Source organism: Ammospiza caudacuta, chromosome 24 (assembly GCF_027887145.1).
Source record: "Ammospiza caudacuta isolate bAmmCau1 chromosome 24, bAmmCau1.pri, whole genome shotgun sequence".
In the NCBI taxonomy this organism is placed as follows: domain Eukaryota; kingdom Metazoa; phylum Chordata; class Aves; order Passeriformes; family Passerellidae; genus Ammospiza; species Ammospiza caudacuta.
Genome location: NC_080616.1, coordinates 4,860,858 through 4,886,005, shown reverse-complemented (window position 1 = coordinate 4,886,005; position 25,148 = coordinate 4,860,858). Strand labels below are relative to the sequence as shown.

The window sequence follows — 25,148 nt, the reverse complement described above, 5'->3', positions numbered from 1 at the left end:
ACAAGTGGAGGGGGTTTTTAGGCTGGAAGTTTGGTTTGGATGCACAGAATTTCTGCAGGAGCTGAGGGCAGGGTCTGCCCTGTCCCTGTGTTCTCCCTGCCTTTTCCCTGCCCTATCACAGGTTTTTTTTTTTTCCTTTCCCCAGTTTTTTTTCTTTCCCCATTTTTTTTCTTTCCCCAGTTCTTTTTCTTTCCCCTGTTTTTTTCCTTTTTTTTTTTTTTTCCCATCTTTTCCCATCCTTCTCCCATTCCCATTCCCAGCTTGTCCCACCAGGCTTTCCCTGCTGCCAGCCCTCACCCAGAGGCAGGTTTCACTCTGAGGACAGGAACTGTGTCCTGCAGTCCCCTCATCACACCCAGGCAAGGAAATCTGCCTCGGTTTCTGTGGGAATTCTCTCTTGGAAATGGGATTTTTCCTGGATGTGGAGCCCTGTAAGAGCCTGAATGAGAGATGTGGGACTCCAGGGGCTCTCCAAAATGCAGTTTATTGTATCCAGGACATTAAAGCAGTCCACGGTCATGGGTGACAGAGCTGTGCCTACAGCTGTGACCTCCAGCTGCAGGCAGGCCTGGAGACCCCTTTGTTTTGGTTACAATGCATTCTATACTTTTCTTTTGGTTACAATGCATTCTATACTTTTCTCTTCCTGAGCATCTCAATACAGTAGAACCAATCTATACCTTAACTTTTATCTATAGCCTATCATAACTACTGTAATTACCATATTCATGTCACTGTTCTCCAGTCACTCAAAGTCAGTACATTACAGTTTAAGCTAGGAGTTGTTTCTCAGTTTTCTTGCAGTGGAAAATTCTGAGACCTTTTTTCTACTTGCAACTTTGCTGACTTGTTTGCCTGTGCTATCATTGTGCTTGGTAAAAACATCTTCTTGCTTGGGCTGGGTTTATTTTATCCTTTGCTCTAAGCCATAAAAAACCCTTCTAACCAACACACCCTTTTCTTTTCTTTTCTTTTCTTTTCTTTTCTTTTCTTTTCTTTTCTTTTCTTTTCTTTTCTTTTCTTTTCTTTTCTTTTCTTTTCTTTTCTTTCCTTTCCTTTCCTTTCCTTTCCTTTCCTTTCCTTTCCTTTCCTTTCCTTTCCTTTCCTTTCCTTTCCTTTCCTTTCCTTTCCTTTCCTTTCCTTTCCTTTCCTTTCCTTTCCTTTCCTTTCCTTTCCTTTCCTTTCCTTTCCTTTCCTTTCCTTTCCTTTCCTTTCCTTTCCTTTCCTTTCCTTTCCTTTCCTTTCCTTTCCTTTCCTTTCCTTTCCTTTCCTTTCCTTTCCTTTCCTTCCTTTCCCCTCCCTCCTTCCTTGTTATCCAGTAAGATTGGCTCATTAATTCTTTCCTTCTATATCAAAACTTGCTTCCATCTCTATTTTTTCATCAGACTCAACATTTAAAAATCTTTCTGCTAAGCACACACATATCTGTGAGACTTTCTTGTCCAACTTTCCTCCTTGCCAGCAGAGCCCCATAGGATGGAGCAGTTCCCCTGCCAGGGTGCCACACACACACACAGGGGTGATGTCCCTGCTCACAGACAGGCAGCAGCTTCACATCCCACCCCAAAGGGATAATCTGACTCCAAAATGCTGATTTCAGCCCAAATGCTGATTTCAGCCCAAATGCTGATTTCAGCCCCCCTCCCTGCCCCGTTGCAGCATCCAGCAGATGGAATGCTGCCTGGAGAAGATGCAGATGATCCACAAGCAGTTCAAGAAGGCCAGGACGTGTCTGAGTGAGTGCTGGGGCTGGGGACACCGGGCAGGAATGTCCCTGCACTGTCCCTGTGCAGGGAAAATGGGACATTGCAGGGAAAATGGGGGATTTGGGTTTGCTGGAACAGCAGTGACTCAATGGAACCTTGCAGAGCTTTTCTATTTCTGTGTCCAGAAATGTGGTAGCAGCCCCCAGCTGGGCAATAATTATCATTGTCTCTATGATGCAAAAGGTATGAAAAGCCACTTAATTATTATGAATTTACAGTTCTTATAGAAACAGTGGTGGACTTTAAACCTGATTGGTCTCAAAGTGAAAACCTCTCACCTATTGGTGAATTATCAATATAGAAACCATGGTGGACTTAAGACTGATTGGTGTCAAAGTGAAAACCTCTCACACTATTGGTGAATTATCAGTAACACACTCTGGAGGACAATACCTATAAACAATGGTAACAGAAAGAGAAATAAAAATTGTTTGGATCCTCTCCTCTGAGATTCCCAGGCTCAGCCTGCGAGAAATTATCTCTATTCTTTTTTTTAAATTAACTGAAAATACCCACAAGGAAAATCCCCTTCAGCCAGCTCTGTGCTGTGTGAAATTGCCCATTTTTTGGGGCTGTCAGCAGCAAATGTGTGGTGACCTTGTTTTTCCTCCCCAGGGCTGAGCTACAACGAGGAGCAGATCCACAAGCTGGATAAGTGAGTGCCACCCTGTCCCCTCCCCAGGTCCTGCCCCTTGCTGGCTCTGGGCGGGTCCCAAAGGGTTTAAATTGTCCTTTTTGCTGTCAGAGAGCCCTGGAGGAGGTTCCTGTGTGGTTCCTCCTTGCAGGAGCTCTCCAGGGAAGGTTTCAAGCCCTCTGAGATGGAGCAGCTCTGCAGAGGTGGGGACAGGGAGCTGTTTTGGGGTCACTCCCTGTGCTGATTGAGGGGACAAACCCATCCCGGGCTGGGCTCACACAGGACTTGGTTTGTGTGAGCAAAAGACCAAAAAAAGGCAATTTTTGCACTGAGATGGTGATTTGGAAAGTGTCCCTGCTTCCCCATCTGCTTGTGAAGTGCCTGATGGGTTTGGTACGTTTCAGAATTCTCCTTTCAGTTTCCACCCAAACCAGGGGAATTCAGCGCAGGCAAGAAACAAAATTCCCATTTCAGCGTGCAGCAGGGAGGGTGAAATTCCACAGACTCCTCTGTCTCAACGCTCAGTCTAACCTTGAGCATTTGCCTTGAAATCCAAGGCAGAGATTTCTCAGAGTGCCCTTGGAGGGGGAACAGGGGAGAGAATCCCCCAAAACCTCCCTCTCCAGGGGTATTTTGTCTTCTCTGTAATTCATTTCTGATCATCCAGGGCTTCCAAGTGCTTCCAAGTGCTGTCTGCTTTATCAAGTGAGGAGATGGAAATGGGGATTTTGGGAAATGCTCTTTACATTTTCTATTTTTGTATCAAATGCTTTTTGTATCCCCCCAAATCCCCTAAATCTCCAAACCAAAATTCCCTTTGTATTTTGTATTTTTGTATCACATGCCTTTTGTATCCCCCAAAACACCCTAAACCTCCAAACCAAAATACTCCTTGTATTTTGTATTTTTGTATCACATGCTTTTTGTATCCCCCTAAACCTCCAGAACCAAAATTCTCTTTGTGTTTTGTATTTTTGTATCCCCAAACCTCCCTCTCCATCACAGCCAGGGTTTGTTTTCCCTGTAGCTCCTTTCTTTCTCCAGCCAGGAGGCAGCTTTAGGCCTCCTGTGATGTTCCTTTTCACACATTAATGAAATAATGCTATTTTCTCTCTTATTCCTGGCTTTAGGCTGAATTTGGGGAACCTGGCCAGGAGGGTTCTGTCCATTTTCCAGAATGACTGTGTGCAGCAGTACCAGGAGGCCCTGGCCCTGCACAGCAGCAGGATGAGGTACCTTCTCTAGTTCTTTTTCTTTCCCCAGTTTTTCCCCTGTTTTTTCCCCACTCTTTTCCCATCCTTCTCCGGTTCTTTGTCCTTTCCCAGTTCTTTGTCTTTTCCCATTTTCTTTTCCCCAGTTCTTTTTCTTTTCCCTGTTTTTTCCCCTGTTTTTTTCCCCAGTCTTTTCCCATCCTTCTCCGGTTCTTTGTCCTTTCCCAGTTCTTTGTCTTTTCCCATTTTCTTTTCCCCAGTTCTTTTTCTTTTCCCTGTTTTTTCCCCTGTTTTTTTCCCCAGTCTTTTCCCATCCTTCTCCGGTTCTTTGTCCTTTCCCAGTTCTTTGTCTTTTCCCATTTTCTTTTCCCCAGTTCTTTGTCTTTTCCCTGTTTTTTCCCCTGTTTTTTTCCCCAGTCTTTTCCCATCCTTCTCTGGTTCTTTGTCCTTTCCCAGTTCTTTGTCTTTTCCCATTTTCTTTTCCCCAGTTCTTTTTCTTTTCCCTGTTTTTCCCCCTGTTTTTTTCCCCAGTCTTTTCCCATCCTTCTCCGGTTCTTTGTGTTTTCCCAGTTCTTTGTCTTTTCCCATTTTCTTTTCCCCAGTTCTTTTTCTTTTCCCTGTTTTTTCCCCAGTCTTTTCCCATCCTTCTCTGGTTCTTTGTCCTTTCCCAGTTCTTTGTCTTTTCCCATTTTCTTTTCCCCAGTTCTTTTTCTTTTCCCTGTTTTTTCCCCTGTTTTTTCCCCAGTCTTTTCCCATCCTTCTCCGGTTCTTTGTCTTTTCCCAGTTCTTTGTCTTTTCCCATTTTCTTTTCCCCAGTTCTTTTTCTTTTCCCTGTTTTTTCCCCTGTTTTTTTCCCCAGTCTTTTCCCATCCTTCTCCGGTTCTTTGTGTTTTCCCAGTTCTTTGTCTTTTCCCATTTTCTTTTCCCCAGTTCTTTTTCTTTTCCCTGTTTTTTCCCCAGTCTTTTCCCATCCTTCTCCGGTTCTTTGTCCTTTCCCAGTTCTTTGTCTTTTCCCATTTTCTTTTCCCCAGTTCTTTTTCTTTTCCCTGTTTTTTCCCCAGTCTTTTCCCATCCTTCTCTGGTTCTTTGTCCTTTCCCAGTTCTTTGTCTTTTCCCATTTTCTTTTCCCCAGTTCTTTTTCTTTTCCCTGTTTTTTCCCCTGTTTTTTTCCCCAGTCTTTTCCCATCCTTCTCCGGTTCTTTGTCCTTTCCCAGTTCTTTGTCTTTTCCCATTTTCTTTTCCCCAGTTCTTTGTCTTTTCCCTGTTTTTTCCCCTGTTTTTTCCTCAGTCTTTCCCCATCCTTCTCCCATTCCCATTCCCAGCTTGTCCCACCAGGGTTTTCCTGCTGCCAGCCCTCACCCAGAGGCAGGTTTCATTCTGAGGACCAGAACAGTCCCCTCATCACACCCAGGCGATGAAATCTGCCTCAGTTTCTCTGGGAATTCTCTCTTGGATTGGGATTCCCCAATTCCTGCATGTGGAGCCCCACAGAACCCACACAGTGCAGGACACTAAAGCACTAAAAGCACTAAAAAAACTCTAAAAAGGGTTTTACCTCTGCTCCCAGGGAGGAAAAATCCTTCCCCACGTTTTCCTGGGGTATTTTTGTACCTGTTTTCCTCTCCTTATGGAGAAAGCACCGTGAGTCACAGCTGGATATTTTTAATTTCTCCTTCCTTCAGTTGTAATTGTGCTGTTTTGTTTCCTGCCAGGGTTTGTGGGGTGGTGGTTGTTTTTCTGGGGACGTGAGGTGGATCATTCACCTGAAATATTCTTTCCTTTGTTTTTTTAAAGCCAAAACAAACATTCTTATTTTTTTATGCGACTCCTGGCGTGCCTGCTGGGTGTGTGGAGCCTTTTTTGGGTAGGAACAAGAGGCCCAGGCTGTGCTGGGTGAACTGACAGGTCTGAGCTGCCTCATTTCCAATCAACTTTCCCTGATTAATTAGCTCTTAGTGCTGTTTGGATAACCTGGCCTAATGGTGGCTGCTGCAGCTGCAATTACAGCAAGCCCTGACTCATTTTCTTCCCTTCAGGATTTTGAATGCAGACAGCTATGCAGAAAGCAGCGTGCAATTAAAACACACCAAAAAAAATATAAAATAAAATAAAATAAAATAAAATAAAATAAAATAAAATAAAATAAAATAAAATAAAATAAAATAAAATATATAATAAAATAAAAATAATATATAAAATAAAAATAAAAATAAGTAAGATATTTAAATAAAATAAAATAAAATATAAAAATAAAATAATATAAAATATAAAATGAAATATAAAATATAAAATATAATAAAGTAAAAATAAAATAAAATATAAAATATAAAATATAAATAAAATAAAAGTAAAATAAAATAAAATAAAGTAAAATAAAATAAAATAAAATATGCATAAAATATGCATAAAATAAAATAAAATAAAATAAAATAAAATAAAATAAAATAAAATAAAATAAAATAAAATAAAGTAAAGTAAAATAAAATAAAATAAATTAACGATGCCAAGTGTTGCCTGGGAGTTTTGACATAATTTTCTCCTCTTTCCAGGAAAGTTTGTGAGATCAAGAAGCAGCTGAAGAGGCTCAGCAACCACATCAGTGCCTGCGGTGTGGAGATGATGGAGTGCCAGGACTGCCTGCAGGGCGTGGGTGAACAGGGCTGCAGCTCCTCCTGCTGCTCCCCAGCAGCACCTGGGCTCACCAGGGGAGCCCTGCAGGGTTCCTGAACCCCTTTCCATGGGTGATCCAGGCTGGAGGTGTTGTTTTGTCCTGCTGTGTGAGCAGGGAAACCTTTGGCAAAGGTGGTGCTGGTGCCAAGGATTGCCTGGCACAGGGAGTGTGTGCCCAATAAATGGCAATTACAGCGGGAGGAAAATGCTGCTCCACCTCCAGCTGCCACAGCAGAGCTGCTGAGCTGGGGCACAGCTCCCTGGCAGTGTGCTGGGGCTTGGGTTCATTTATTTAATTGTCCTGCAGCAGTGCTGGGTGTGACTCTGTGGGTGCTGCTGTTTGGCTCTGGGTCAGCCCCATGGACAGCCCCTGGTGTGGCACTGCCAGCACTCTCCACCTCCATCTGCACCTCCATCTCCATTTCCATCTCCACTTCCATCTCCATCTCCATTTCCATCTCCACTTCCATCTCCATCTCCATTTCCATCTCCATCGCATCTCCATTTTTATCTCCATCTCCATTTCCATCTCCATCTCCACTTCCATCTCCATTTCCATCTCCATCTCATCTCCATTTTTATCTCCATCTCCACTTCCGTCTCCATTTCCATCTCCATCTCATCTCCATTTTTATCTCCATCTCCATTTCCATTTCCATCTCCATTTTTATCTCCATCTCCATCTCATCTCCATCTCCATTTCTACCTCCATCTCCATCTCATCTCCATTTTTATCTCCATCTCCACCTTCATCTCCATTTCCATCTCCATCCCCATCATCTCCATCTCCATATATCTCCATCTCCATCTCCATCATTTTCATCTCCATCTCCACCTCCATCTCCATTTCCATCTCCATCCCCATCATCTCCATCATCTCCATCTCCATCTATCTCCATCTCCATAATTTTCATCTCCATCTCCATTTCCATTTCCACCTCCGTTTCCATTTCCATTTCCCGTCTCCATCTCCATCTCCATTTCCATCTCTGTTTCCGTTTCCATTTCCGTCTCCATCTCCATCATCATCTCCATCTCCATTTCCATTTCCATCTCCGTCTTTGTCTCCATCTCCATCTCCATCTCCATTTCCATCTCCACAGGCTCTGGACAGGCTTCTCCAGGTGAAGCAATGGAATTTGGCCCCTCCTGTGCCTGCCCCTGTCCCCCTGAGCCAGGCCTGCCAGGAGATGGCTCTGAGGTGAGTCCTGGGTTTGGAAAACACCTTTGTGTGACTCAAGGATGGGGAAACTGAGAGTTAAAACCTTTTATTGCATTTTCAGTCTTGTGAGAAGGGTGAGACAATGCAGGTGTTACAATTCACACCAGCACAATCAGAAGCTATTTCCTGATTACACAACACCATAAGCATTTCTTAGCTTGTTAACTTTTTGTCACACCATGATGCAAATGCCTTAAAACCAATCATCTAAAACTGCCCCTCGTGGGTCCCACTATAACACATCTTTCATAATTCTGTTTCTCCAAAGTATTTAGTTTTATTTGTAAGGCCATTTTTGAAACTTTTTTCTAGCTCCATTTCTCTCTCAACAACATCTATCTTATTCCATAACATTGCTAAATCAATATTTCTTATCTCAAAGCTTGCATACTGTGTGGGCTTTCTGTCAGACCCTAAGAATTCTCTACAAATCCATTTCCCACCCTTAGGAACAGGGGTCTGGGGACAGCCCAGCTCCTCAGGGCGGGACAGATCCTCCTGCTGCTCATCTTGGGAATGGGGTGAGGGTTCTGTGTCTGATCCTGCTGGGTGTGATCCCTGCTCAGTGTCCTATGGGGCATCCCAGCCCTTCAGCAGGAGCTGCTCCCATGGGAAACAGGGGATGAGCAGTGCAGGAACGAGGGCTGGATTTGCCCCTGAAGGATGCAGGACTGGGGCTGGATCTGCCCCTGTAGGAATTAGGGCTGGATTTGCCCCTGCAGAAATTAGGGCTGGATGTGCCCCTAAAGGATGCAGGAATTGGGGCTGGATTTGCCCCTAAAGGATGCAGGAATTGGGGCTGGATTTTCCCCTAAAGGATGCAGGAATTGGGGCTGGATTTTCCCCTAAAGGATGCAGGAATTAGGGCTGGCTGTGTCCCTGAAGGAATTAAGACTGCATTTACTCCCGCAGGATGCAGAAATTAGGGCTGGATTTGCCTCTAAAGGATACAGGAATTAAAGCTGGATTTTCCCCTAAAGGATGCAGGAATTGGGGCTGGATTTGCCCCTAAAGGATGCAGGAATTGGGACTGGATTTGCCCCTAAAGGATGCAGGAATTGGGGCTGGATTTACCCCTGCAGGATGCAGGAATTAGGGCTGGCTGTATCCCTGAAGGAATTAGGGTTGGATTTTCCCCTAAAGATGCAGGAATGAGGGCTGGCTGTGTCCCTGCAGGAGTTAGGGCTGGATTTTCCCCTAAAGGATGCAGGAATTGGGGCTGGCTGTGTCCCCTGCAGGAAATAGGGTTGGATTTGCCCCTAAAGGCTGTGTCCCTGCAGGATGCAGGAGCTGCTGCAGCAGATGAGGTCGGTCGCCTGCGATCTGCAGCTCAACAACAGCATCATTGAGAGGTGAGTGTGAGAGTGAGTGAGTGAGTGAGTGAGTGAGTGAGTGAGTGAGTGAGTGAGTGAGTGCACCCTGGGCTGCTGCTCCCAGCAGCATCCCTGCTCCTCACCCTGCTCCTTACGGGATCCCTGCTCCTCACCCATCTCCTCACTCTGCTCCTCGTGGGATCCTTGCTCCTCACCCTGCTCCCAGCAGGATCCCTGCTCCTCATCCTGATCCTCACCCTGCTCCCAATGGGATCCCAACTCCTCACCCTGCTCCTCATCCTCACCCTGCTCCTCCCCAGCTCCTCACCCTGCTCCCAGGAGGATCTTTGCTCCTCACTCTGCTCCTCACAGGATCCCTGTTCCTCACCCTGCTCCTCACCCTGTTCCCCCCACCCAGGCTGTGCTGGATGCTCTGGGTGGGCTCCCTGTGTCTCCCACCATGCACAGCCACACTCACTCTCCATGGGGTTTTTACCTGCCCCCTGTTTGCATCGTGGGCTGGCAGCAGCAGAATTTCTCTTTCTTGGTGTTTTAGACAAGAATTTCTCCATCATTTCATCCCCCCTTTTCCAGCCTTTTCCCTTTTCCCCAGCACTCACTGCTGCTCACTGCCACGGGGAACTAAATACAGATTTTTCTGCACGAAAACCTCTGCAAAACCCACAGTCTGTGATTATTTTTTAAAAGACAAAACCCAAGGAATTGGGAATCCAGTCTCTTTTAAAAGACATCCAGCAGTTTTTAAAAGACAAAACCCAAGGAACTGGGAATCCAGCCCTGTTTTAAAAGACATCCATCCGTTTTAAAAGATAAAACTCTAGAAATTGGGAATCCAGCCCTGTTTTTAGGACCACCTCTGATCCAAACCCTTCTGTCCCTGCAGGTTGGGTGGGGCTGCTCCTGCTCCCAGCGTTTGAGGGACGCGGTGAAGGTGCAACTGCTGAGCCGAACCTTCCCAGCAGAGGGAATTCACAGCCCCTGGAGCCACAGAGCTGCTGGATCCCCGTGCCCTGGGAGCTCTCCGTGTCCTACCTCTGTGCCCCAGCACTTTGCACCTTCTCCCCCATCAGCCCCGAGTGCCCTGAGCGAGTTTGGCCAGAAAATCCAGTGGGGTTTTATATTTTTCTTGGTTTTTTTTTAAAAAAAAAAAAAAACGCTTGAAGGACTTGGTTTTCATGGTTTATCTGCATCACTGTGTCAGATGAAGAGAAGAAGAGCTTTAATCTTTCATCCTCTTATTTATTCAGGAATGACTCCCACTTTAAATGTGCTGGAGTGGTGCTGGTGGCTGTGGGAAGGCATTGCCAACCTTTCCCTGCTCCAGAGGAAGAGGATGGAGGGGGAACACATCCCTGCCACCTCGCTGTCCCTCGGGAATGGCACAGAGAGGGCCCTGCTGGCCCAGCCCTTTGCTGGGGACAATGGTTCTGCTCCTTTCCCGGCTGTTCTGTGACCTGGGGGCTGATGAGGAGCCAAAATTCCCTGATGATGAGCCAGGGCAGGTGTGGAGCAGCCATAGGGATTGTCAGGAGCTGAGGTGGGAGCAGGAGCAGGAGCAGGAGATGTTTGTGAGAAGGTTCAGCCACCCCCCTGCCTGTCCCCAGAGTGGTTTAGGGGCTGTGCCCACATCCACAGCCCAGGAGCAGCAGGGTGACAGGGTGACAGATCCCACCCTGCTGTCCCCACATCTCCATCCCAGGGAGCAGCATCCAGAGCTGGGCAGGGTGACAAATTCGACACTGCCGTGCTCATCTCACATCTCCATCTCATCTCCCCATCCCACATCCCTATCCTACCTCCCTATCCCAGGCAGGAGCAGGACAGGGTGACAAATCCCACCCTGCTGGGCTCATCCCACCATCCTGGCACATCCCAGGAGCAGCAGGATGACAAATCCCACCCTTTTGGGTTTATCCCACCATCCCATCCCAGGGAGCAGCGGGTCAGGGTGACAGATCCCACCCAGCTGGACCCATCCCACCCATCCTGGCACATTCCAGAGAGCAGCAGGGTGACAAATGCCACCCTGCTGGACCCATCCCACAGCCCCATCCCAGAGAGCAGCAGGGTGACAAATCCCACCCATCCTGGCACATCCCACATCCCCATCCCAGGCAGGAGCAGGACAGGGATCCCACCCTGCTGGGTTTATCCCACACCCCCATCTCAGGGAGCAGCATCCAAAGCCGGGCAGGGTGACAGATCCCACCCTGCTGAGCCCACTCCACCCATCCTGGCACATCCCAGGAGCAGCAGGGTGACTGATCCCATCCTGCTGGGCCCATCCTGGCACATCCCAGGGGGCAGCAGGGTGACAGATCCCACCCTTCTGGACCCATCCCACATCCCCATCCCAGGGAGCAGCAGGGCAGGGTGACTGATCCCATCCTGCTGGGTTTATCCCACCTTCCCATCCCACATCCCCATCTCAGAGAGAAGGGCAGGGTGACAAATCTCACCCTGTTGGGCCCATCCCCATCCCACCTCCCCATCCCAGGAGCAGCAGGGTCACAAATCCCACCCTGCTGGACCCATCCCACATCCCCATCTCAGGGAGCAGCATCCAAAGCCGGGCAGGGTGACAGATCCCACCCTTCTGGGCTCATTCCACCCATCCTGGCACATCCCAGGAGCAGCAGGGTGACAGATCCCACCCTTCTGGACCTATCCCACATCCCCATCCCAGGGAGCAGCAGGACAGGGTGACAAATCCCACCCTGCTGGCCCCATTTCACTCCCACATCTCCATCCCAGGGAGCAGCATCCAAAGTTGGGCAGGGTGACAGATCCCACCCTCCTGGGCTCCTCCCACTCCCACATCTCCATCCCAGGGAGCAGAAGGACAGGGTGAGAGATCCCACCCTTCTGGGCCCATCCTAAATCTCCCTCCCAGGGACCAGCATCCAAAGCTGGGCAGGATGACAAATGCCACCCTGCTGTGCCCACCCCACCCACCCTGGCCCATCCCAGGGAGAAGCAGGGTGACAAATCCCACCCTGTTGGGTTTATCCCACATCCCCATCCCGGGGAGCAGCATCCAAAGCTGGGCAGGGTGACAGATCCCACCCTGCTGTGCCCACCCCACCCATCCTGGCACATCCCACATCTCGATCCCAGGGAGCAGCATCCAAAGTTGGGCAGGGTGACAAATCCCACCCTGCTGTGCCCACCCCACCCATCCTGGCACATCCCAGGGAGAAGCAGGATGACAAATCCCACCCTGTTGGGTTTATCCCACATCCCCATCCTGGGGAGCAGCATCCAAAGCTGGGCAGGGTGACAAATCCCACCCTGCTGTGCCCACCCCACCCATCCTGGCACATCCCACATCCCCATCCCGGGGAGCAGCATCCAAAGCTGGGCAGGGTGACAAATCCCACCTTGCTGTGCCCATCCCAGGAGCAGCAGCAGGGTCACAAATCCCACCCTGCTGTGCCCACCCCACCCATCCTGGCCCATCCCATCCCTCCCCCCGTGCCAAGGCAGCAGCAGGAAGGAGAAGCAGAAGCAGCAGCAGCTGCAGGGCTGTGCCCAGCCTGAGTTTCTTGCAGGAACATGCCAAGGGCGCCCAGGAGCCTCCCCCGCCCAGGAAACATTTCCCCGCTGGAATTTGGCACCAGAGCTCCCCATTCATTTTCATTATAAAAACCAACATCCTGAATGGCAAACCCAACTGTTTGCTGTGCTGAGGTGGAGCTAATCCATCCCTTCAGAGCTTCTCTCCCAAGAATTATTTTCTGGGCTTTCTAATGGATGTTATTTCGAATCCAGGCAGAATTTTCTGATTTTCATAAAGGAGCAGGGTCCCTGCTGCACCCCCTGGCACTCAGTGGAGCTGCACTGACTCGCACCAGCTGAGCATTTGACCTGAAACATGTTTGGCTTCAGCTAAAAGGGATTTATTTCTTGGCAAACAGAAAAAAGAACTTTTCCTAATAGCCCTTGTCGTGCTTTAACTGCTGTAACACAGCAGCTGCAGAGGAGACTTCTGGAATCCAAATGAAACAAGAGTTTTCCTGCCAATGTTAATTACTTGGGGTTTTCTTTTCCCCCCCAAAGAATATTTTAACCTGTGGCCTAAAATATATTTTAACCTGAATACCTGAAGGGACAGCTGGGAAGGATAATGAGTGTCACGAGTCTCTTCTGCAGGCTGTGCTTGCTGTGGGGACAGAAAATATTACATTTATTTAGTGTTTTTATGCCCAGAGGCTGCAGAACAGAGACTGAAGATGTCTCCTGGGATATTTCTGGGAAAATGAAAGTCCAGAATGGTTTTAGGAGGTTCCCAGCCAGGTGCCAAGTAGACCTTCACTCTCAGAAATTTCCTTTATTGTAGGTGATTCCTGATACAATGAACAGTTTGGAGGACATAGGATAAACCAACAAACTTTTGTGGAATTTACTGAGGGATAAATCTGCTGCTGTTTTCAAGCAGAAGCAGAGGAGATATGAAAGCAAATCCTGAATTGGGAAGGAAAATACCTTCCAAAAAATTAATCTTGCGGCTTAGCACAGAGCAAAACCCCAATTTTCCCAGCTGCATTATTCCTCCTTTGGTTTGAAGCTGTTATTAGGGGCTGCTTATGGCACTGGGCTGCTGTGATTCAGAGCCAGTGTTTTAATCCACCCTTCAAATTAAAATCCTTGAAAAGGATTTGGATATTCTCAGCTTATCCTGTCCTCAGGAGCACACGGGAGACGTCAAATTCAGCTTCCCCTAAGCCTGGATTCACCCAGCCCAGCTCTGCCTCTCCCTCCCTTCTCTCCCAAAAACCTGAATGCAAATGGACAATGGGAATATGAACAATTCCTTCCCAATATCTCATCTAAATCTCTTTTAGTTTAAAGCCATCCCCCTTGTCCTATCACTAAAAAGTCACTCTCCCTCTTTAAAATCCTGATTTTTATGGAGCTGTCTCCCATGGGATAGTATTGGGAAAATGAAAGTCCAGAATGGTGCAGAGGGGACTTCTGGAATCCAAATGAAACAAGAGTTTTCCCGCCAATGTTAATTACTTGGGGTTTTCTTTTTCCCCCCAAAATATTTTAACCTGTGCCGGACATTCACCCAGCCCCACGGGGGTCACTGTCCTGCAGGGACATCCCTGAGGAATGGGCTGGGAATGGGAGATGGGAGCAGGAGATGTTTGTGGGAAGGCTCAGCCACGCTGCCCCTCAGCCACCCCCTCTGCCTGTCCCCAGAGTGATTTATGGGCTGTGCCCACATCCACAGCCCCATCCCAGGAGCAGCAGGGTCACAAATCCCACCCTGCTGGGCCCATCCCACATCCCCATCCCATCTTCCCATCTCACCTCCCCATCCCAGGGAGCAGCAGGGCGGGGTGACAGATCCCACCCTGCTGTCCCCAATCCCACATCCCCATCCCAGCGAGGAGCAGGGCAGGGTGACAAATCCCAACGCAGTGGTGACTGTCGGGCAGGGAGAGCCCCCCCGGGGGATGCACGGAACCCCTACCCGGGGAACCCCAGCCCCATGGGGTGAGTGTCAGGCAGGGAAAGCACCCCTGGGAATGCACGGACACCCCGGGGAACCCCAGCCCCATGGGGTGAGTGTCCGGTGGGGAGAGCCCCCCGGGGGATGCACAGATCCCCCTGGGGAACCCCAACTCCAGCTCCACGGGGGTGACTGTCGGGCAGGGAGAGCCCCCCGGTGAACCCCAATCCCAGCCGCACGGGGGTGACTGTTCGGCAGGGACACCCATCGGAGCGGGGATTCCCAGCGACAGAGCGCGGGGACATTCCGTGCGCGGCCGGGGAATGCCGGGGCGAGCAGCGCCAACACCGCGGGGGCAGCGAGCGCGGAGCGCCCCGACCCCGACCCCGACCCCGACCCCGGGCGGGTCCCACGGGAGGGGCGCCCGCTGCCGGTGCCTCCCCCGCCCTCCCCGCCGTGTCTCCTCCCTCCGGCCGGGCCGAGCGCCCGCCCCGCGCCGCCGCCGCCGCTCCGAGCCCATGGCATCGCCGGCCGTGGCGCCGTGCCCCCGCCCGCTGCCGCCCCCCGTGTCCGGCTCCATGCGCCGCCCGCCGGGCCCCGCCGCGACCCCCGCCCGCCCCGAGGGGAGCCCCGGCGGGGCCAGGGCTGCGCGGCGGCTGCGGCGGCGCGGGGGAGCCCCGCGGCTGCTGCCCGACGTGCGGAGCATCTTCGGGGCGCCCCGAGAGCCCCCCGAGCGCGGCCGCGGGCACCGCTTCGCCCCGCGCCTGCCGCGCCGGGGATGGTGCGACCTGTGCGGGGAGGCGGTGCGGGAGCGAGCGCTGCGCTGCGACTGTGAGTGCTGTCCCCTGCCTGCCCCATGCTGTCCCCTGCTTATCCCCTGCTTGCCCCTCGCTGTCCCCTGCCTGCCCCTCTCTGTCCCCTGCCTGCGTCTCGCTGTGTCCTGCCTGCCCCCTGCCTGCCCCTCTCTGTCCCCTCACTGTCCCCTGCTTGTTCCTACCTGCTCCTCGCTGTCCCCTGCCTGTCCCCTACCTGCCCCTCTCTGTCCCCCTCCTGCCCCTCACTGTCCCTTTCCTGTCCCTCGCTGTCCCCTTCCTGCCCCTCGCTGTTCCCTCTCTGTCCCCTGCCTGTCCCTCGCTGTCGCGCACCCCTGCCCTCCCCGCATCCCTCACCCTGCCCGGACTCTGCCCCGGCCCCTCTCCCTCCCCTCGCCCCACTCTGCACCCCTCAGGTCCGGTTTGGGACGGGCCGGGGTCGCCGGGCGGGTTTGGAAAACGCAGCTTTTCCAGGAAAGAGATGATGATCGCTGCTGGGCGGGGTTGGCATCAGCGGTGAGCAGGGAGGGTTGGCCTATGTAAAGCGTTACAGCGAGGGGTAAAGTCCTCGGGAATTTGTGCCTGAAGCTCTGCCCGAACCCCGGGTGAGGGAATTTGTGCCAGTGATGGCTTTGCCAATTATGGTTTGTGCCAGTGATGGCTTTGCCAATTATGGTTTGTGCCAGGGATGGCTCGTGCCAGTGGTGGCTTGTGCCAATGATGGGTGATGTTTCCTGATGCATTCCACCTGGGTGCCTTGTGCCAGTGATGGCTTTGCCAATGGTGGCCTGTGCCAGTGATGGTTTGTGCCAGTGATGGCTTGTGCCAGTGATGGTTTGTGCCAGTGATGGCTTGTGCCAGTGCTCCTGATGCTGCTGGTGCTCTGCAGGAGATTCATCCTTCCCCTGGCTGGGAGTGACCCGTGTTAGGGGTGGTTGGAAGGGAAAATAAGAGGTTTTATCAAAGCTGTGTCACTGATAACTTTGGGATCTGAGCCCCGCTGGCTGTGAAACCTCTCCTGCCCCGCTCAGTCGGGGAAACTTTTTTGGGATGCAGCTGCTGGGCCTTGAGGCACTTGAAAATTTCCCCTGGTGGGGGTCAGCTGAGCCTCTGGACTTTTGGCAAAATTTCCTGGTGGGGTCAGCTGAGCCTCTGGATTTTTGGCAATGCTGATGCCATTCCCTGCAGCTCTGTGCCCACAGCATCACCTGTACCTGTGATGGGTGTGGAGGGCAGGGAGGCGGTGCCGGTGATAATTTGGGACTGACCCATCCCACTGGGGTGGGGGAATGGTCGCTGCTCATTTTTGGGGTTGTTTAGAGGGCACCGGGGTAATCAGTGCCTGGCTCAGGCATTCCTGGTGCCCAGCTTGGCTTTCCTCAGCTCACAAACCCATTCAATGTTTTTTTGGGATCTGTGGGGCGGACAGGGCTCTCTGCGGTGTCGTTTGGGATGAAGGGCGGCCGGGGGAGGCAGCAGCACCATCTGGCCCTGCTGCAGCGAATTAGGGCTTAGCCCTAATGACTGCTGTTAATTAAATGTCACCCAGCCGCCACCACAACGTGACACGGCGGGGCTGCACCCTGGTGGCAGGAGCGGGGTGTAAATCTGATGTAAATCTGATTTATAGGGTGCACCTTTGCTTTCTGTTGGCATTCCTGGTTCATTCCCTCAAAAGCTGCTGAGGGCCAGGAGATTCCCCGGGGCTGGGAGCTCCTGGCATGAATGAGTGTGCTTAAAGAAATATCTAGTTTAGGAGAAATAAGGATTATTTGAGGGAAAAATAATTGTTGAGGCTTTTTCACCAGCCCCTGAAGCTGGGATGAGGTGTGAGGTGAGGTTTTTGTGCTTTGAAATCCTGACTTGAAGTAGAAATTCACAGAATTTTGTGGTGTTGCGAAATGCTGCATAAAGAGCTGTTTTCAGGGACTTCTCCTCTGGCAGGATGTTTTCCATACTTATATTGAAACCGATTTTAAATAACACCATTTCCCTTTTCATTTCAGAGAATTATGCAGACTGTGGGAGTAGTTCTGCCTCAAAAACTCCCCAAACAACCGGGCTGGGGGGGAGGGACACTCATATCTGCATTCCCTGTCATCCCAATAGTGATTCCCATTAAAAATGCCTGAGAGCTGCAGACGGGGCGTGCTCTCCCCCTTCAGTGAACATTTATTTTTTTTCTTTCTGATGCAGAGTTGCTGCTTGTTTGCTTTTTGACTTGCAGCCTGAGGATACTCAGGTTTTTTGTTTGTGCACTTCTGGCCTATTTTTATTTATGTCAGATCTGGCTGTATTTAGTGATGGAAAAGTAATAGTAAATATATATTAATATTAGCTTCATCATTATTAATTATTAAATTAAGTATATTAATATGGTAATATTAAAATTAATAATTAAACTTAATAATCAAATTTAATAATGTAATTATATTATTACATTAATATTAAAATTAATATTCACTTGATATATTAAATATATTAAAATATTTTATAGTAAATTAATACATTAATATAAAATATTAAATTGTAATATTAAAATGGGAAGGTGACATTTATTTATTTACATTTATAATTTTAGTTATTTAAATAACTAAATGAATAAATATTATATATAATAATAAATATTATATATAATAATATTATAAATAAATAAATGTATAATGTTTGTTTATTTATTTATTTATTTATGTGATTATTTACAGTTCATTCTAGAGAAAAGGAGTCTCAGGAAGACTTTTCTGATTTTAACCCAAGTTCTGCCCATGGGTGCTGCACCTGGGGCTATTGCAGATGTTTCCTGAGACATTTGGGAGCCTTTTTTTTCCCTGCTTTTATTTGGAATTTTCCAGGCTCTGTGCAGGACAGACATCCAGCATCCTGCTCCCAACTGGTGTCAGCGTGAGAGGGTGGGGAGGTGGGAGCAAATCCTACTGGAATTCCCTGAAAATCCTCATTTCCAGCCTTGGAGGGAATGGTTTGGGCAGGAGGAGGAGCTGTGCCTTAAATAGCTCCTGTCTCATGCGCATGGCTTTGTGTTGTCAGCTCCCAGAGCTGTCTGTAGTAAAACAAATCACCTCTGTGTGGGTGTGAATGTCTGTCCTGCTGCTGGGGGACAGACAGCTTTTCCTGCCAGCAGGGAGGAGCAGGGTGCAGAGGTGCTCTGGGCTGTTTGGGTGCAGTTCTTGGGTATCCTGGTGACTCACGGCAGCTTCAAAGCCCTCTGTGTGTTCCCCTGGCCTCTGGGACAGCACAGAAACCAGGCTGGGCTCGGAGCTGGGGAGGGTTGGGTGGGAATGGCTTGGTGTCTCTGATAGCCAAAAATCAAAGATTTTGATATTTGTGTTGATAAAATGAAGGGTTTCTTTGCAAGGAAACCAGCCCTGGCTGCTTCCCTGTGGGCAGGGCTGGCGTGGGGCAGCCCTGCAGGGAAACCTCAGAGCGTGCCCAGCACCTCTGCAGAGCTGGAGCCAGCTTTGATCTGCAGCCCTCGACACACAGAGCCAGCTCAGCAAATCACCTGAGCATCCAAATGGGGTTTGTGCCTCTGCTCAGCAAAAACCTGAGCATCCAAATGGGGTTTGTGACTCTGCTCTGTTCAGCTCAGCTTCCAAATGGGGTTTGGGCCTCAGCTCATCAAAGTCTCTCAACATCCAAATGGGATTTGTGACTCTGCTCAGCAAAAACATGAGCATCCAAATGGGGTTTGGACCTCTTGTTCTGCTCAGCAAAGCCTCTCAGCATCCAAATGGGGTTTGTGCCTCAGCTCAGCCCAACAAAGCTGAGACCTCAGCATCCAAATGGGGTTTGTGCCTCAGCCCAGCTCAGCAAAGCACCTCAACATCCAAATGGGGTTTGTGCCTCTTCTCAGCAAAACTCAGCATCCAAATGGGGTTTGCGCCTCTGCTCAGCTCAGGTCAAAGCCCCTGAACACCCAAATGGGGTTTGTGCCTCAGCTCAGCAAAACTCAGCATCCAAATGGGGTTTGTGCCTCTTCTCAGCAAAACTCAGCACCCAAATGGGGTTTGTGCCTCAGCTCAGCAAAGAACATCAACATCCAAATGAGGTTTTTGCCTCTGCTCTGCTCAGCAAAGCCCCTGAGCATCCAAATGGGGTTTGTTCCCTTGCTCTGCTCTACTCAGCTCAGCATCCAAATGGAGCTTGTGCCTCTGCTCAGCCCAGCAAAGCTGAGACGTCAGCACCCAAATGGGGTTTGTGCCTCAGCCCTGGAGCCACCCTGATCTCCCTGAGCAGCTCCCTCTGTGTTCAGGCCCTGTGCTGAATCCGCCCCTGTTTCCTTAAGCTGGTAAAACACCATTTCTCTTTCTGATTTGTAGAGCAAACTTCATGTCTAAGGCTGCTGGTTCTCAGGGAGCCGTTTGTTTAAGATAAGGAGCTCTTTACCGAGTCCTTTACCTGCACCAGGCTCTGCTCCCACTTTGCTGCTCCTGTGGCTTCTGTGTCTCTCCTCCCACACTCAGCCTCACCCCTGTAAACAACAATCGCCGACAGCACTTTGCATTTCTGTCCCGTTCAGCTGATCCAGGCAGATCCTGCAGCTTTTCCTGCTGCCAGGTGGGGATGGGTGTGGACAGGGTGGGGTCCAGGGTGGGTCCGGGGGTGTCTCCACCCACTGCAGGCAGGGTGTGCTCCTCCTGCTCCTCCCCGCGAAGAGAGGGGCTGTGGGCAGGGACAGCGATCTGCCCAGAGCTGTGGGACCGGCTCCTGGGCTGCCTCGGCTCTGCCAGGGTGATGTTTCCTGCTGCCTTCCACCTGGGTGCCTTGGGAAGGGGTTATGGAGAGAGACGCCAGCCCAGGCTCCAGCCCCCGCCTTGCAGGTTGGTCTTTGGGCTTCTCTCTCTGTTTTAACCCAGTGGAGTTTGCTGGTCTCCAGCTCCCACCTTACAGCTTGGTTTTTGGGCTTCTCCCTACTTTGCAGGTTGGCTTTTGGGTTTCTCTCTCTGTTTTATCCCAGTGAGGCTCAGTGGAGTTTGCTGTTGTGGCTCTGGGAAGGAGGGAGGTGACTGAAAAGCCCCCTGAGAGATCTCAGTGCTTTTGCTGCTCAGGACAGGGTTGGAATGGCTGAATTCCATCTTTTTCACCCCCTGTGTGGTGCAGGGTGCTGGGGGCTGTTTGTCCTGAGCAGGGAGGGCACGGGGACTGGGTACAAAGTGGCAGATTTCAGGGGCATGGTTGAACTGGTGTTTGTGTCCCACCCCATCACGGGATACCCGGTGCAGCTGTAACTGATCCACCATGGGATGGTTTGGGTGGGAAGGAGCTCAAAACTCATCCCACCCCACCCCTGCCATGGCAGGGACATGTTCCACTGTCCCAGGTGCTCCCAGCCCTGCACAACCTGGCCTGGAACATTTCCAGGGATCCAGGGGCATCCACAGCTGTGCCAGGGCCTGCCCACCCTCACTGGGAACAATTCCTTCCCAATATCTCATCTAAATCTATTTTATTTTAAAGCCATCACCCTTGTTCTATCACTAAAAAGTCACTTAAAGCCCTGATCCTGATTTTCATGGATGGCTCTACGAGCCTCTCTTAACTATGTGCAGAGTTTAAATCAATATTACAAATATAATTAATCTCAGTGTATCTCTTTAACCTCTGATTAAACACTGGGGATTTTTTTTTCCCCTCAGACTTTAAAAGGCTGAAAAAGCAGTGTTTAAAAGTGCTGAAAAGCAGCACAGAGAGAAGGGAGGATGGCGGAAAGAGACCTCCCAGCGCACGGCCGAGTCCTGCGCTTTCTCTCCCTAATCTCTTCTGTTGGGTTATTTTATCTTATCAAGCAAAAAGCCCCAGAAATAGAAAGTTTTCCATGGCTTACAGGAGATGCACAAGCCCTGAGCTGCTCAAAAAAATAAATAAATAACCCTTCAGATGGCAGCAGGTTGTAAATGGCCAATGTCAGGGCTTTATCTCCGTGAGGGAAAAGGCCTCTGGTGGGGGCAGACACAGCAGGCACTGGAACAAGTTTTATCCCAGAGCATTTGGGGTTGGGGAGAGCTCCTGGAGGATGCCAGAGGGGGAGGAGGGAGCAGCCTCGTGTTTTGGGCTTGTAACAAAGAGAATCCGTGAAATCTTCAGGCATTTCCCCCGAGGCAAGGCCTGCTCCAGGGGACTGTGCCCGCCCCGGAGGCCCAGCAGGGAGGTGCTGCTGCTCCCAGGTAGGTGCTGGTGGCATTTCAGGGTTTTTGGGTGGGTTTGCTGCTGATTTTTGGGGTGTGGGCTTTGCCTTGGCACTGCTGAGCCCAACCTGGACATGGGGATCTGTTGCAGATGTCTTTTTATGAAAAATCCTTTCCTTAGGATTTTTCCTCCTGAGAGCTAAGCTATATTATATTGAGGAATGCTAAACTATACTAAAGAATACAGAAAAGATATTTGCAGAAGGCTAAAAAGATAATAATGAAAACTCCTGACTCTTTCCAGAATACTAACTAAACTATACTAAAGAATACAGAAAGGATACAGACAGAATGCTAAAAATATAATAATGAAAACTGGTGACTCTTTCCAGCCTCAACACAGCTTGACCATAATTGGCCAATAAATCAAAACAATTCACAGGAATTCAATGAAACAATCACCTGTTGGATAAACAATCTCCAAACACATTCCAAAGCAGCAAAAGAGATAATTATTCTTTTCCTTTTTCTCTGAGGCTTCTCAGCTTCCCAGGAGAAGAATTGTCACAGACATCTTTTATGAAAAATCTTTTCTTTAAGATTTTTTCCTCCTGAGAAGCTGAGAGACCTCAGGAACAAAATGTAAACAATGGTTATCTGCTGCTCTGGAATGCAACAGGTGCATCTGTGATTGGTCTCATAGAGTTATTTCTAATTAATGGCCAATCACAGTCAGCTGGCTTGGGCTCTCTCTCTGAGCCACAAATCTTTGTTATCATTCCTTTCTATTCTTAGCTTAGTTAGCCTTCTGATGAGATCTTTTTCTTCTATTCTTTTAGTATAGTTTTAATGTAATATATATCATGAAGTAATAAATCAAGCCTTCTATAACATGGAGTCAGATCCTCCTCTCTTCCCTCACCCTCAGACCCTTGTTGATGTCACAGGGACCCTGCCTGGGTGGGCACAGAGCTGGCACCACACCTGTGGCACCAGGTGGCTTCACCTTCCCCTCTGGCTCCTCAGGGCATGACTGCTGTGCCAGCTGCTACCCCAAAGGGGAATTTGGGGTTGGTTAAATCATGCCAGCAGCTGTGGTGACAGCTCTGTCACTGCCAGAGGCTGCAGTGGCACAGGGACCTCGCAGATTGTGTTGGATGAGCCTGTCAGATCATACTAAATCCATCCATGAAAACATGCAAAAGCTAAAAGATTTGACAGCTCAAATTAAAGAAGATAGTAGGTCCTAGTTAAATGATTTGTTCCAAAAATGAAGCTTTGCACCTTAGCTAAAAAAAAACTTGGCAAGATAAGTCTCTATGTATTAGTTATATATGTTTTAGTAGTTATATTAGTGGTAATACCTTGCATACTTCAGTGTGTGCAATGAATGATGAACAAAACTATCTAAGAAGTTTTTATCATACAAGGGAGAGGTAAAAAACAAATTCACAGAGAGTTCTCGACATCTCACAGAGATAATAGATGAAAGTATAGACAAAGAAGAAAGTTTTAATTAAGACCTTAGAATTGCCAAGACTTTTTCAAACAATAACTTGTAACTATTATCAAACATAATTTATGCCCTTTGAACTAACTAGAATTTCACAGCATTAAATTGCTGTGTTGTGATACAGCAATGCTTAGTGCAAGCAAAAGAATGCTTTAAGTAAGTAACAAACAGAAATATGACTGTGCCCTTTGCTGAGCCAGAGATGGGGCAACTGAGAGGTGTGTTAAAAACTTTTATTCCATTTTTCATTTGAAGGGTGAGACAACACAGTTGTTATAATTCACACCAGCACAGCCAGAAGCCAACTATTTCCTGATTACAGAGCACTATTAGCATTTCTTGGCCTATGTACCTGAGCAGGGACATGGTTTAAAAGGACATGTGTGTTAAAAGGGACACGTGCCTGAACAGGGATATATGTGTTAAATGGGATGTGTTAAAAAGGACATGTGTTAAAGGACATGTGTTAAAGGGGATGCGTTAAAAGGGACATGTATGCCTGAACAGGGACATGTGCCTGAACAGGGACACATTAAAAGGGACATGTGGCTGGATGGTGGCATGTGTATTAAAAGGGACATGTGTGCCTTAAAAGGGATGTGTGTTAAATGGGACATATGTGCCTGAACAGGAACCTGTGTTAAAAGGGACATGTATGTTAAAAGGGACACATGCTTGAACAGGGACATGTGTTACAGGGGACATGTGTGTTAAAGCTACAAAACACAAGTAATAAACAACATGATTATGAAAGTTTCTTTTTAAGTCCAAACCATCTGATTCAGACCTAAAAGTGCCCAGGTGAGCCTGCAGGGATGGAGCTGCAGGGTTGGGGCAGTGTTTCAGGAGGATTGAAACCTTCCCTGGGTTTGCTCTGTGGGTTGCCACAGGGCCACATCCTGCTGCCACCCCTGAGGTCACCCCACAGTGACATCAGGCACACAGGAGCAGCTCAGGCTTGCAAAACCCAAAACCCACCCTGCACGTGGAGCTGGGTGAGCCCCTGCAGGATTCCATAGCTTGGCTGGGGGAAATCTCCCTCCTGCCACGTTGTGCCAGCTCTCAGACACCTGTGGAGCACCTGTGGAGCCTCCTTGTCCTTCTGTCCCCATTCCCACCTGGGTCAGGTGGAGCTGGAAGGTGCCCTGTGGGGTCTGGGGGTGGGAATGGGGGGATTGGGGTGGGAAAAATGGAGAAATTCTTCCCTGGAAGGATGGGACAGAGCAGCTGTGGCTGCCCCATCCCTGGACAGGACCTGCTCCGTTGGTGGAACCTCGGGTGTTAACTAACCAGGTGGCCTTTGCTAAATGCTGCTCCCAATTTTTGAAAGATCCCGGACCCAAAGCTTTCAGCTGGGGCAGGTGAAGGGTTACCCTTGGCAGAGGAGCTTTAGGGTCCCTCCCCACCCAAACCATTCTGTGACTATGTTTAGGCACTGAGGTGGGCATTTAATGGGCATTTATATTGCCCATTTTACCCCCCACCCCGAGTGACTTTACCTGTGAAAAAAGGGAAATTCCTTTCCCACCAAAGCTTTTCACAGTATCATGACCTTTTTCTCCCTCTTCTTTTTTTTTTTTTTTTTTTAAACTGCATTTCCAAGTGTTCCATTGTTTGACTGGAATGGAAATTATCTCCAAGCCTGAGTGGAGGCATCCTGCTCCTCTTGGCAAACTGCTCACGTGGCTGCTTCCTAAAGCTGTGCAGGGTTTCTAAAATTAGTGTTCCCCACCGGATCCTCGGTGATTAGGGTCTGTTAATAGGGGATGGTGACTAAGGAGGTGTCACCCTTTAATCCCACAGAGAAAGGCCACGATGGGGCTGATCCAGGAGTGCCTGGCAATTTGGCATTTCTGTGGTGCAGATTTCCTGTGTGACACCTTTGCTCCTCGTGCTGGAGCTGCCAAAATGTGAAAATCTGGTCCCAAATGGGCACAGGGGACAGAGGGGACGTTGTGGTGGTGGCAGATGCTCAGGTGAAGCCACAGCTGGAGCATTCTCCAGCTGGCAGCTCCAGCAAAGACTTGGCCAATGCCCCCCATTGCAAAGCTGTTCCAGTTGCTGGAAAGGTCATGCATTAAATTACTGTGGAACTGCAGCTTATCTCTAATTAAAAAAAAAAATAAAATAAAAGCCAAATCTCCCTGCTTTTCCCCCAGGCTGACTTGAGACAACTGGCTTGGAATGGGAGAATGACAGACAGCTCATGCCAGATGAATGTTAAATGATAAATGATTTCCCTGTTTTCCCTGGAGATTGATGTTTCCCCCCTCAGGCAGCAGCTCCCAGCTCCTCTCATTCATTCTCATCCTCAGGCACTGCAGAATTCACCAGAGCTGAGCAGAAATCAGTCTCCAGAGCAAACATGGGATATTCCTTTGCTTT

General features: G+C 49.3%; 2 protein-coding genes across 2 annotated transcripts in view; both read left to right on the top strand.

The window, feature by feature from the left end:
- The window catches only part of IKBKE (inhibitor of nuclear factor kappa B kinase subunit epsilon), a 17,281-nt gene extending 7,332 nt beyond the window's left edge, over nucleotides 1-9,949 (top strand). The window contains exons 8-15 of the mRNA XM_058819222.1: nucleotides 1,498-1,562; nucleotides 1,656-1,736; nucleotides 2,382-2,421; nucleotides 3,531-3,632; nucleotides 6,161-6,257; nucleotides 7,385-7,482; nucleotides 8,784-8,855; nucleotides 9,721-9,949. Of these exons, the coding sequence (XP_058675205.1) occupies nucleotides 1,498-1,562; nucleotides 1,656-1,736; nucleotides 2,382-2,421; nucleotides 3,531-3,632; nucleotides 6,161-6,257; nucleotides 7,385-7,482; nucleotides 8,784-8,855; nucleotides 9,721-9,754 (589 nt within the window). The 3' untranslated portion in view covers nucleotides 9,755-9,949. The remainder of the gene's footprint in view (nucleotides 1-1,497; nucleotides 1,563-1,655; nucleotides 1,737-2,381; nucleotides 2,422-3,530; nucleotides 3,633-6,160; nucleotides 6,258-7,384; nucleotides 7,483-8,783; nucleotides 8,856-9,720) is intronic.
- Nucleotides 9,950-14,813: 4,864 nt separating this feature from the next.
- The window catches only part of RASSF5 (Ras association domain family member 5), a 33,582-nt gene continuing 23,247 nt past the window's right edge, over nucleotides 14,814-25,148 (top strand). The window contains exon 1 of the mRNA XM_058819366.1: nucleotides 14,814-15,126. Within this exon, the coding sequence (XP_058675349.1) occupies nucleotides 14,814-15,126 (313 nt within the window). The remainder of the gene's footprint in view (nucleotides 15,127-25,148) is intronic.